Below are 13,189 nucleotides of genomic sequence, written 5' to 3' on the forward strand. Positions count from 1 at the left end.
AGTCTACGCAGACCATCTTGGGACATTATGTGGTGTCTTACACCAAGTACTACCGCTCATTTCAACATGGAGGAAAACTCAGAGGTTTGAAGTACACCAAAATAAACACTACGTCTTTGCGTTACAAACATGAGGTACGCACAACTTGTAATGGGACCTGCTGGATGCGGAAAGGTAGGCAACTGTAAAGCTTACTTCATTATGGAAAATGTTCACGATAAGCTCAAATCTAGGCATGATAAGCTGATATGACACGAGGTGAGAAAACTTATTTTGAATCATCAGTCAGTGAATAAGCTTATATTCCGTGATGGCAAAAAATAAATTGCTTATCCTCGTAGAAGTTGAAGAGGTCATAATTAATTCTGCAATGCACCCTTGTGGCTGTTTCAGTCTTTGATCTGTTTTACTCGTTTCACGTGGAGGACTGTAGTCAGAGGTGATGGTGGGGGGGGGGGGGGGGTTGGAAGGGGTAGGAGTGAGGGGGTCCAGTAGCAGCTGGAAAGTCTCACATGAATGACTTGCTACCCTTCGAGAGAACAATAGAACAAACAACAGAAGGTATGCCCCTCGAAGTAAGAAGCGATAGCAACTGCTATGCTAGATCAGAGGTAGCCTGTGTCGCAGACATAATCTAACCAGCAGTTTAGTTTTTTCTGCGGTGCAGGCTAAACTGGAGGACCAGTACAAAAAATATTACATACTGCTTGGGCAAGACACTTAGCCCTCATACCTTACACTAGAAGTGCTGTTAACAATATAAGTAGGTGACTCACTGACTGTCGACATTATTGTAAGTTGTTTTTATTTCTGTAGTAGTGCTGTTAACAATTTAAGTAGGTGACTCATTGACTGACAACCTTATTGCTGTTTTTATTTCTGTAGTGGTGCTGTTAGCAATTTAAGTAGGTGATTCATTGACTGTCGACCTTATTGCTGTTTTTATTCCTGTTTTTTTTTTGCAGTCAACATATTGCACTACAATACTGCAACACTGCGAGAATGTACAACGTTCAGTACAAGTGGTGAACCTTGATCCTGCTGCAGAACACTTTGATTATCCAGTTCTAGCTGGTGTGTACAGATTGTCATGGGTTATTGTACTACTTTAATATTAAAATAGTTAGTTGATTCCTGTTGGGGGACTTGGAAATTTTATTTTTCTGAGTAAATTTAACATGACTATGCTTCATGTATGTTAACTCTGTTAGTCTCTCTGTCCTGATGATGGAGTAAACTAAATTGTGGATTGTGTTTTACAGATGTAAGGGAGTTGGTAGAACTGGAGGATGTTATGGAAGCTGAAGATTTACGACTTGGGCCAAATGGGGGACTTGTTTTCTGTATGGAGTAAGAAAAAAACACTCTTCTCTCAAATTTATGATCTTGATAACAGATAATAATATAAAAAAGCAATGTTTATTTCTTCAATGTTGCAAGATGATTTGTATAAATATAGTTTCAAAGGACTCCAAGCCAAAATAATAAAAAAGACAGATTGTGCCTCACATTTTCAGGTTTGTTAGCATTGTGATTCATCTTTATATAACAAAATGGCATGATGAAATAAATAAAATTCCCATTTATTCTTATTTCTGAATGTGTGTCCAGCAGTAGCAATGAAATATATATATGATACTGCAAATGCGGCCTTACACTACTGAAGACCTGAAAATTTTTTTTTTTTTTTTTTTTTTTTAAATAAGAGTTTCAAAGATTAAGGAATTTTTTATTACATAGTGTATCCAATTAGCTAAAGTAAGCTGAATACCTCAACACTGATTAAAAATAATGTTCGTACTCCCCCTCCCATATACGACCGCTCTCATGTGGCTTTGATAGCTCAGTGGTAGAGCATTGCACTGGCAACGCAAAGGTCGTGGGTTCGACTCCCGCTCAGAGCCTGAAAATTTTTTTCAGGTCTTCAGTAGTGTAAGGCCGCATTTGCATTATCATATATATATTTCATTGCTACTGCTGGACACACATTCATTTATTTCACATATACTTGGGCCGAGTATCATGTCCACCATAAAGGGATTACCCATATACGACCGCTCTCATGTGGCTTTGATAGCTCAGTGGTAGAGCATTGCACTGGCAACGCAAAGGTCGTGGGTTCGACTCCCACTCAGAGCCTGAAAATTTTTTTCAGGTCTTCAGTAGTGTAAGGCCGCATTTGCATTATCATATATATATTTCATTGCTACTGCTGGACACACATTCATTTATTTCACATATACTTGGGCCGAGTATCATGTCCACCATAAAGGGATTACCCATATACGACCGCTCTCATGTGGCTTTGATAGCTCAGTGGTAGAGCATTGCACTGGCAACGCAAAGGTCGTGGTTTCGACTCCCACTCAGAGCCTAAAAATTTTTTTCAGGTCTTCAATAGTGTAAGGCCGCATTTGCATTATCATATATATTCTTATTTCTGATAACATTTATATTATGAGATATTATTATAATATTTCCCTTTTAGGTACCTGGTGCAGAATTTTGATTGGTTGGAAGAAAAATTAGGAGATGTTGATGATGACTACATCTTGTTTGATTGCCCAGGTGTGTTATATAATCATGTCAAATATTGCGTTAAAAATGTTGTTCCCACAAAATTACTAGACAAGTTGCATGAAAATTCCCTGAAGGTGCCGTTTCTTACAGTTTCATGTTTGTTTTGGAGGAGGGTGTTAAGGTGGGGGGAGGGGGAGTACGAACATTATTTTTAATCAGTGTTGAGGTATTCAGCTTACTTTAGCTAATTGGATACACTATGTAATAAAAAATTCCTTAATCTTTGAAACTCTTATTTAAATAATTATTAATGTCACTGTTCGCGTATTCACCGTGAGTAACGCAATATCCGGTAACGCAATAAAGACAACAACAACAAGATGGCGTTATAGGGGGAACACAGCTCTGTGGCAGGTTAGTTTGCGACTTCGGGCTGTGCACGAAAAATACAAGCCTCACTTATCTCCCCGCAAACTTGGGGATTAGGATAAGAGTATTGGCAGAGCCTTACTTATCTCCCCAGCACCGCACGGGCTGGATCGGACAAGATTCAGGCAAAGGTATAGAATTGCAAGGCAAAATAATGCCAAAAGCTTGGGGGAAGTCGCTACGCAGACTTAACCGCCACAGATGCGTGCAAGGCACGCATCCCCCCAAGCAAACCACCTAACCTAAGAATACATTACTAGATATGCTAGCCATTCTAGGGGCAGCGGAAAGGAGCACTGATTCTGGAGTGCGAATGTATAGCTGATAACAGTCGGAAGACCAACGGCCTAAGACCTTAATTAGCCAGTCTGGCAGACCCGCAGCTGCGGCAGTGGATGCGGCACCTATACGAAAACTATGACCTTTTAGACTCCTGTATGAGAGTCCAGCGCTGCGAGCCGAGTCCCGAAGCAGCTTAGTAACAGAGGACCTAGTCAGGAGGGATCCAGACTGAAAATAAAACAAGGGCCCAGGGCGCGGCTGCGCTAGTAAGAAATACTGTTGCATGGCTGAAACCGGGCAAAGCAAGGAAGAGCAGCGAGCAATACTAAGCGATTGCCCTTGCCTATATACATCGGTCTTAGATGACTTGAGGAGAATCACGATGCGCTGTGGGCAGGCCAGACTGGGAGAAAATGTAATACAATCAGTAGTGAGGTCAAATCTTGAGTTAAATCTAGGAACCCCTTGATAGGTAAACTCGCTACACCGGAGAAAGGCAAAAAAGGCTGAAGTAAAGGCAGCCCAGGCCATGGAAAAATCCCTGAGACTCAGTCGGCTCTGTAGAACGGGACGAATACTTAACAAAACCCTGGGGGTTACCGGCTGACGTAGGGTACGAGGGGAACCCTGATAGCGTAATATACCCCTTAGAACCTTTTTAAGAAGTGGGCGTTCTAACACTGGATCGCTAAATCCAGACCGAAAGTGAAGATTTCGGACTGCCGCCAGATAAAGCTTAACAGTACTATGGCGAACTGTCCTGGCCAAATAAGAGGCAAAGTAAATGAGGGTGCCCTCCGAGGCGGGGAATGTCACCCAAAGGAGATATGAGGCGATTCATAAGGCAAAACTGGATAAACCTTTTCTCCCCAGAGTTATAAATAGGTACGATTGGTGTTCCGTGACAGTGCCCAGTGCGCATACGTGAGGACTTCATCCCTCAGAGGGTCATCAGCGAAGGCGGGATGGTACAGGGGGTCTGGTCGGCCTGGGGGGCGAGTTCCCTGAAACGTTGAATCTGAAAGCGGGAAAGGGCATCAGCAATAGCATTGGAGACCCCTGGCACGTGACGGGCCCGAACCAAGAAATTATGTTTCATAGAGATGAGCACTAAAAATCGTACGAGGTCCATGACCCTGGGAGCCTTGGAGTGACCTGAGTTAATGTTTGCAACAACGCTCTCATTATCGTACTAAAACTGAAATACGAATACAGCTCTAGAAAAAACGAGTGTTCGTGCAAAGACTGCTAGAATAATGAAACTGGGATAGCGATCAGCTGCTTTTAGGGCAAGACAGTGTCTGTAAACATTGCCAATAGGTGAGCTCGTACTATAAACTACTTAGACATTACGTGCTAAAGTACAAGCCATGAATGAGAGCTTTTATGCTTTAAACCAATCTCAGAAAAGCTTACATTGCTACTATGGTTGTATCTGATACATATAGATAAAAAATCAGACATGAAAGACGTCTGTTTTGAGTTCTATGACTAGAAAGCATTCACAATTCATTAACTCAGGAAAACAACATTGCACGCAAGCACCCCCTGCGGCGTCACGTTCCATTAACTGCATTTTACTTTTGTTTGTAAATGCTTGCTTTATGGTAAATGAACCCATGTTGCATGGTAAAGCTGTTCAGGTCCGAACCTGCAATGGCAGAGATGTAACACCCAAAAAGAGAGTACACTTTTTGACCTTAACACCCCCTCCCCCTGAACATTGTGACTAAACAGAAGCAAAATAAAGCACAGGCCAAACAAGGATGAGAGTTGACTCTCATGAGAGTTTTTGTAAACTCTCATCGACTATTTTCAACTCGTGCCAAATGAGAACGAGAGTCCGTCAAACCCTTATTGACTCCCATGAAAAATTTGAGCACATTCAAAGTTGATGAGAGCGCACGAGAGTTGATGAGAGTGCATGAGAGTTCCATGCCAAATGAGAGTGAGAGTTTGAACTCTTATCAACTCTTGTGATCATCCTCGTTTGGCCTAGGCTTAGTGCTTTTAACCTGAAAAAGACTCTTGCTTGAATTGGCAAGTACATGAAGAATAGTTAATAGTGGGCTGATTTCTTTTTCCTTTGTTTAACCACAGGCCAAATAGAACTGTACACACACATGCCTGTCATGCGACAGTTGGTTCAAACACTACAGCAGTGGGACTTCAGAGTGTGTGGTGTGTTCCTGATTGATTCTCAGTTCGTGGTGGACTGCAGCAAGTTTTTTGCTGGTGTCCTGACTGCACTGTCTGCCATGATTCAGTTGGAGATTCCTCATGTAAATGTCATGAGTAAAATGGACTTGCTCAACAAGAAACAATTAAAGCAGGTAGATAGGTGGGTTGACAAGTTTCCCTGTTGATTTATAGCTTAAAGGGGCTACGTCACAGTATTTTAGGTAATTTTTATTATTTTATTTTTGTTAATTAAGAGCTCTAAACTTCAAATTGATTTTTAATGAAAGTTGTATTTTCCTGAATGAAACCCTGTTTTAATTGACTTAAAAAATCAATTGCTGTCTGCAATCTTATTTAATTTTCCACTTTTTCAGAGCTATTTTTCATTGAACGAATGATGTGATTTTGCATTTACAGTATCATTGTATTTGTCTTTTGGCTCAAACTTTGCAAATGGCACATTACTTCTCAATGCTTGAGGAAATGTGTAAAAGGCCCATTGGCCTGTTTTGTTTTCCTAATCATGATTGTCTGTGAATTTTACAAAGCATGTGGTCTCCTTTTTGGAACTTTAAATTTTGTAAAAATTTAATTTTGAACACAGATATCACTTCTGGAATTGCTCATCAAAAGATGTACATTTCATTTGCGTTTCCCAGCGATGATTAAAATAAACAAGCAGCTAGAAGACAAACATTTTCAACAGCTATTAAATATTAATTTCAGTAAATAGGAAATTAAGAAAATATAAAATACCATTATATAAATTATCTTAGTGGCCACTTTGGCGACCAGACTTGAAAAGTTAGTTGCCAATGAATCAAATCTAGTCGCATTGGCGACCCCACAGGTCGCAACATCGAGCCCTGTATTAGTAATGATTCTAACCCAGATGTCAGTCTGAGGGTCTTCCATCTTTGCATTTTATCTTGTACGATAAATAAATTAACTACTGGCAATATTTATTTGCGGGAAAAGAAGCAGAGGACGGCCAAGGGAAACATGGCGGAGAACGATGGAGAAGGAACGCGCTGAGCTGGGACTAACATTGTGGGCTGCAGCAGCAGCTGTGGCCAAGAATAGGGACAGATGGCGAGCATTGATGTCCGGCCCTATCCCCCACCAGGGGCCAAGGAACTAAGAGAGAAATATTAATTTGGGAGGTGTGGTGGCCTCATGGTTAATGGCAAAGGCGCTGCATTGTGTTCTTGGGCAAGACACTTTACTCTCACAGTGCCTCTCTTCACCCAGGTGTATAGATAGAACCAGCACATTTACTGCTGGGGGGTAACCCTGCAGTGGCCTAGCATCCCATCCAGGGGAGATTAGAAATACTCCTAGCTGCTTAATGCTACAGAAACCGGGATAAGCTCTGGCCTGATGGGCCACTAGGCTGGACAAAAGGCTTTACCTTTTTACCAATAGTAATTTGAGATGTTTGTGAACATTTTCTTGTCATTTATTTGTTGAGTTGTTTTTATAGGTTTTTGGATCCTGATCCACAACAACTTGTAGAAGAGCTTAAAGCAAGTACCAACAAGAGATTCAAAAGGTTGAATAAAGCATTGGCACAGTTGGTAGGTATATATGTTAGAAGTCAAATTTAAATTTAGGTTAAATTTTTTTTAACCTAGGTTATTTTTTTCAACCTAGGAAAAATTTATGGTTATTATTAGGGTTAGGGTATGGATTGGAGTCATATATTTTTTAAAAAATAGTGAGGCACCCAAGAAAGTCGAGAGTTCAAATCCAGTGCAGGTTAGTAAAAAGTAAAAAAATTGATACTACTTGGGTGGTATAACAGCAGATGGCAGGGGAGGGTAAGTAAGGATGGTGAAGAGGGGGTTCAGAGACAGCAAGGGAGGGGAGGTGTTTTGATTTTGATTTTCTATTTATTAACCTAGTATAAAAAAATAACCTAGGTTGAAAAATCTGACCTAAAGCTAATTTTCACCTGTAACATTTACAATGTACTTTAAAGCTTATTGTGATTTTATTTATTGCCTGTTGTTGAGAACCCCCCTACTACACTATTATGTATGAAGGGTTCAGAAACAGGAGGGTCTATAATAGGGGGTCGTTCAGTCCGCAGACCACCATATTTTTTTCTTCTTAGATCACAAATAAAAAAATCCTTTTACTTTCTTCTTAAGACCGAGACCACCATATATTTCTTCACGGTATAAAGTACAGCCAGATAATAAAGAATGTGCCTGTAGACCGAGGCTCAAAATCAGATAAAACCGTCAGACCACCAGAGTATATTAGAACCTCAAACAGTGTCCTAGCAAACCTGCAGGATATCAGAACAGTCTTCTGGGGATGGTTGCGCAGACAAACTAAATCGAAGATTCTGTGACATGTCCCCACACCACCTGTTTTAATATTATGTTTAACCACCATCAAAATGTTATCATCCTATATACCGGGTATATCAAGTGCGTTTTACATTTTCAGATTGATGATTACAGCATGGTATCATTTCTGCCACTAAACCTCTGCAATGAGGACTCTATCACAAGTGTTCTAATTCAGATCGACAATGCGATCCAATACGGTGAAGACCTTGATGTTCGTGAAATGAAGGTCGGTACAAATAAACAAATGATTAATTACAAAAATTGTAATTATTATTTTTTCTCTTTATTTTCAACTGACAGATCATATCATCAGATCATTGTACCGTTAAATAAAAACGGCAGATCTCAAGTCTCCCAAGTCTCTCTCAAGTCCCCTAAGACTTGAGACAATTTTGTTCAAATTCTTAGTTGTCATCATTCATCCTGTGCTTTGGAAGGATTGTACTATTATATATTAATAAATTTACAACCATTATATTTACTGTTGACATTATTTATGAGTATGAGGCCTAACTACCAAAACCATTCCCAAGTCAAGATCATTCCTCAGTATTTGCATTGTGCATCCTTACTGCACATAATTTTAGACATCATTAGCATGCATGCGCACATAAGAAAATGGCATCTTTTTTATTATGGCTTGGCTCGCGAAGTTTGAACGAAAATCTATTGTCAGTTCTATTTCGATGGAATGACCTTAAAACTTAATCCTTGACCCAACCCACAAAAAAATTATAAAATACTAAAGAAAAGATTAGCATGAGCACTTTTGCATGGGATTAATGCAGCGGCATTTAGGGCGGAAACTTTGGAAGGTTTGGAATTGGAGGCCTCCTCTTAAAATATTATGTATTATTATTATTATTATGTCTGTATCAAAGATGTTATACAGACAAGAAAAAGTAGGGGTTAACTTTGTTGACATCTTGACATTTGACCTTTACCGAATTTGAATCAGATGAGAGAAAAAGTTAAATACAGTGTTGTTTTATAATTCCTTGGTTCATTAAATTTTAACAGATGCGTTTATGTTGTGCTTTCCTTGTAGGATAATGATCAAGAAGATGAAAACCCTGCTGGTTCTACAGATGAAAGCTGACCAGTGGCAGTATTCAATTTTTTCATCTGTTTAAAGCATGGGTGCCCATTAAAGCTGTGTTCTGCCAGAATGGAAACTACATGTACTCAGCAACTGAACTGTGCCAGTACATGTTGTATTGACAACCTCAAGTGAAGAGCTTAAGGCAGGGGAAGTATCCCTTACCCAACATCTGACGACAGATCTACAAAATGGACAGGTGTCTGCATTGATGTCTTCCTTGCAAACAATCTTCTCCATGGATTGCAGCACTGTTTTGTTTAAGAGGTGGTAAATGGTCCTTCAAAAATATGCATCTCACAAAACTTTAGCCAAATTTCAGGGGTCTCGTCATCTCCAATTTTTCTTTAGGCCTTCTCATAGTCTCAATCTCTTTTGCAAGTCAAAAAACGTTTTGGGCTCGCAGATAAGACATCAGTCTTGCCTTCTTGCAGAGTCTCGCATTTACCATTCGACACCTCTTGTTTAGTATTTCACTTCAAATTTATGAGCAAACCAGTTATTGAATGATGACTTGTAATGCCCTGTTGCATATGGAATTTTGGCATAGAATTTCCTGATGACGTTCATGGCAAGTGGTTTTATTTGTATGGACTGATCTTTTTCGCAAATCAGATTGGGGTTATTTTTTTTTTGAAAGTAGTTACGGGGGGTCCTTTTAAACATTTTCATGGGTCATAAAGTCTGCCAATATGTAGCATATGGAAATTTTATGACCGATGAAATCCATTTTCAGGGCTCCACTAAATCAATTATTTGACATTTCTGGGAAATTCATGACTTGAATAAAACACCATGAAATCTTACTGAATCTCTGTTTTTGTGGCCATTAATTAATAGCCTGTGTTGCAGACGAACAAAACCCCGGTATAGTGCGTCTGCGAATTAGAGCACAAAAGCTTGTTCCGGCTCCCCGCGTGTTACCAGGGATTTCTATAATAACCTCTGATTGGCTTTTGAATAGGGCCGTTCTTTCGTGCGTCGTAATTGGTCGAGTGCATCATGAGAAACCATAGTTACGCTTTCGACGAAGACCAGATACAAAACAAACTTGGCGGCGATCACGGCAGATCGGACCAGATCGGTGATAATTAGCGTTTGAAGCGGTAAAAAAGCAGCCGGTTCGAACTATCTCATAAAAAAAGAAAACAACGATAACGACAACAAGCATACACAACTGACAAGCAAAAAGGTCATGGTGTAATGTTGAATAATCTACATTTGTCTTGTGGTGAAAGAATGTCACACAACGAACATCCGTCATCCGTGATGAGAAGCAACACACCTTGCAACACAATAAACAGCCGGACCAGGCATTACAAATGCAGAATGCAAGTAGTCGACATCTTCACGAAACATTTAGGACCAGAGGGAATATTTCAAAAGCTCAAAACATATCTTGCAAATATGAATGTTCCAAGACTAACCGCGATAGTAATTACATATGACAAATGTAAAACAGAGGTGTCAAAATATCCGGGAAAAATATACAGACGGAAAGCCGTGCAGACCAATGTCTTATGGCTCTACTCAACTTTAAACGCCTCCAAATAATACAACTGACAGCATATCGTGCCCTATCTAAACAAGTGAAAAGCGAAATAGATTGGATGACCAATTCCAATACAGAACGGCACAAATTTATGACAAGAACGTTTTACTGTATCTGGTATCTGGTATTCATCGAACACGTAACTATGGTTTCATGAGATCCACTTAACCAATTACGGCGCACGAAAGAACGGCCCTATTCAAAAGCCAATCAGAGGTTATTATAGAAATCCCTGGTAACACACGGGGGGCCGGAACAAGCTTTTGTGCTCTAATTCGCAGACGCACTATACCGGGGTTTTGTTCGTCTGCAACGCAGGCTATTAATTAAATGCTTTCATGGAATTTTCAATTCAAATTGTTTGGTCACATGGCAACCAGAATTCAAAAATAAATCTCTGCCTCTAAAAGACAGACACCTCCATAATATGGACACTCTGCTCTGTACCTTTGGTGTTTGTATTAAGCAAGTTGTAGACATGAATTATAAATTTGATATTTTTATTAAAAATGTGAAATATTGTTATTTTAATTATTTTGTTCAATTTGTTTGGAATAAAAATAATCTGATGGAAAGTATTCTTTTGAGTCTGAGAGTGTGACATAAACTTTGTCTTCGACAACTTCAACTTGATGGACTCTCTGCACATTTCCCTTTGAACATAATCTGGGTGGCTTCTTGAAATCTTTAGGATCAAATGAGTAATGTAGGCCCTCTCCAGTGTCTAAGGTTATTCTTTGTTTGTGATACGGGCAGATGATGCACCATCGTCCACCAATGTCCTATATAAAATAAATAAAAAAATTACATTACACTTACAGTGAGAGTTCATAGATTTTGTGCAGAGGATTTTGTTACATGCCCCTGAGGAGGATATATAGTATCTTTTATACAAAAAGCCATTTGAGATGTTATAAGGTGCTAGGCAAAGTGACCTTCATATGCGGTTGCCTAATTTGACGCATCCCTGGGCATTAACAAAACCCCTGCAGTTACAGTGGTTTTAAGCTGATTGGCTAAAAATAATGTGATTATGAACCATAATAATATGATTTTGTTGAAATGATGAAGAGCTGAAGTATTGAGACTATCAAAAGATAAATTCATCTACATCTCTCTCTTTTTACCCACTGCCTGCTTGCCTGCCCTCTGTCCCTCCCTCCCTCCCTCCTTCCCTCCCTCCTTCTGTCCCTCCCCTGTCTCTCCCTCCCTCTGTCCCTCCCTCCCTCCCTCTGTCCCTCCCTCCTGCCCTCTCTCTCCCTCCCTCCTTCCCTGTCCACTGGTTCATCTGTTGATCAGTCCATCATGCTAGGTCTGGGAAATTATCAAAGTCAGGTAACACCTCACTTCTGGGTGAGGGAAAACCCAGACTGTGAAAACCCTGATTCCTATCATTATAGGCAAAGTGAAATGACTGTGCAATTAGTCAAGCCACTTGCAGACTTCTCAACCTCAAAGCACTTGAAATCTGGAGATTGAGGTAAAAAAAGACTGGTGATTTCAGTAAAAACTGGGAGATTGATGAAATGACGGACAAAAAATAACTAGAACCAGGTGCTAATCAAGTGACTTAATTGCGACTCTATTTACTGTGAGATTTCTGTGTCTCATCGTGAGATTGAAGTGAAATCTGTGAGTCTCACCGTGAGACTCAATTGCCAAGGGGAAATACTGCCTTAATTCACATGAAATATTCAAATTTACCTCTATGTCACCTTTATCCAGAGGACCTCCAGCATCTTAAAGAGATATGGCTTGATATTAGTTAAAAAAAAACATAAAATCGTGTATTTGTGTCGAGACCATAGTTTGATAGCGATATATTATATCGCTATCAAACTATGACATGACTCTGGATCAATCTTTTTAGTAATTAGAAAATGGCAACTCTTGCACAAAGTGCAGATGTCGCTACCCCACTACTTCAATGTCAGCATGCAAGCCAAGATTGACAAAGAATTAAATTGGCAGCATTTCAGATAGCCTGTTCCAGGCATTGGGGAACAGTGAACAGAATACGTATAGCAAGTGGAACAAAAAAAAAAAAAAAAAAACAGCAAGCAAAAAAATTGGGGGGTACCCCCTCCCTATTTTTTGCTCACTATTTTCATTTTAGCCATTTTCCACTTGCAGAACACCTGGAACTGGCTACACTTCAGATAGCTTCAATGGAGGATGCATGAATAACCATCATTTTGCATAAATTATATTAAATTTTAACCCATTTCCTTATTGCATGTCATAATGTTTACTGTGTTGTTCCAAAAAATATCCAAACACCTCCCATGGGCCCTAGCTTGCTTTAAAATTTTTGGCCTTTTAGAACCCCACCCCCACGGGAATTTCCAAATCGACCTTCCCATGGGGGAGGTGGGATTGGATATTTTCTGGAACTGCACATATTTTCACACCAACATTCAGCCAGCTAGCTGACCAGCCAGACAAGGGTGCAAATATTTTCTACTCCTCCGAATGCTCACCCTTGTTATGGTTTTAATCTCCCAGATAAGCTTATTACTTACGGTAGCAATGTTGGTCCATTGCATAAAATTGTTGGTTGTGGTAAAATACAACAATATCCCTTCCATTCACATTGCATTTTACTTTCTGTTTTTCCACAAAATCCAGCTTACTTCCAACAAAGATAGGTGATGTAGGACAATGTTCTCCTGCAGGGAGGCTATCAGCTGTTTGAGAAAGCTCTGACATTGTTAATTTCTGGGACAATTTCTGGTAAAAAAAATATAAAAGATTCCGTGTGTAAGT

The 13,189-nt window shown here is 39.8% G+C and overlaps 2 protein-coding genes, 1 non-coding gene and 1 pseudogene across 3 annotated transcripts; 2 read left to right on the forward strand and 2 right to left on the reverse strand.

Moving 5' to 3' along the window:
* Positions 1 to 35: 35 nt before the first annotated feature.
* On the forward strand, positions 36 to 9,252 carry LOC144646488 (GPN-loop GTPase 3-like). Its single transcript, XM_078506088.1, has 8 exons — positions 36 to 174; positions 966 to 1,074; positions 1,263 to 1,350; positions 2,489 to 2,568; positions 5,332 to 5,572; positions 6,896 to 6,989; positions 7,870 to 7,998; positions 8,821 to 9,252. The coding sequence occupies exons 1-8, from the start codon at positions 130 to 132 to the stop codon at positions 8,869 to 8,871; spliced, it is 837 nt and encodes a 278-aa protein (XP_078362214.1). The 5' UTR covers positions 36 to 129; the 3' UTR covers positions 8,872 to 9,252.
* Positions 2,068 to 2,139, forward strand: Trnaa-ggc (transfer RNA alanine (anticodon GGC)). Its single transcript has one exon. It is a non-coding gene; the product is annotated as a tRNA-Ala (tRNA).
* On the reverse strand, positions 2,834 to 4,072 carry LOC144645640 (uncharacterized; annotated as a pseudogene).
* A 1,698-nt stretch (positions 9,253 to 10,950) lies between the features above and the next one.
* Positions 10,951 to 13,188, reverse strand: LOC144646489 (Rieske domain-containing protein-like). The gene is made up of 3 exons (XM_078506089.1): positions 12,946 to 13,188; positions 12,128 to 12,162; positions 10,951 to 11,205 (listed from the first exon to the last, which is right to left on the reverse strand). The coding sequence occupies exons 1-3, from the start codon at positions 13,130 to 13,132 to the stop codon at positions 10,951 to 10,953; spliced, it is 477 nt and encodes a 158-aa protein (XP_078362215.1). The 5' UTR covers positions 13,133 to 13,188.
* Between the last annotated feature and the right edge of the window lies 1 nt (position 13,189).

The sequence above is a fragment of the Oculina patagonica genome, chromosome 3 (genome assembly GCF_052425735.1).
Source record: "Oculina patagonica isolate OP01 chromosome 3, crgOcupat, whole genome shotgun sequence".
In the NCBI taxonomy this organism is placed as follows: Eukaryota; Metazoa; Cnidaria; class Anthozoa; order Scleractinia; family Oculinidae; genus Oculina; species Oculina patagonica.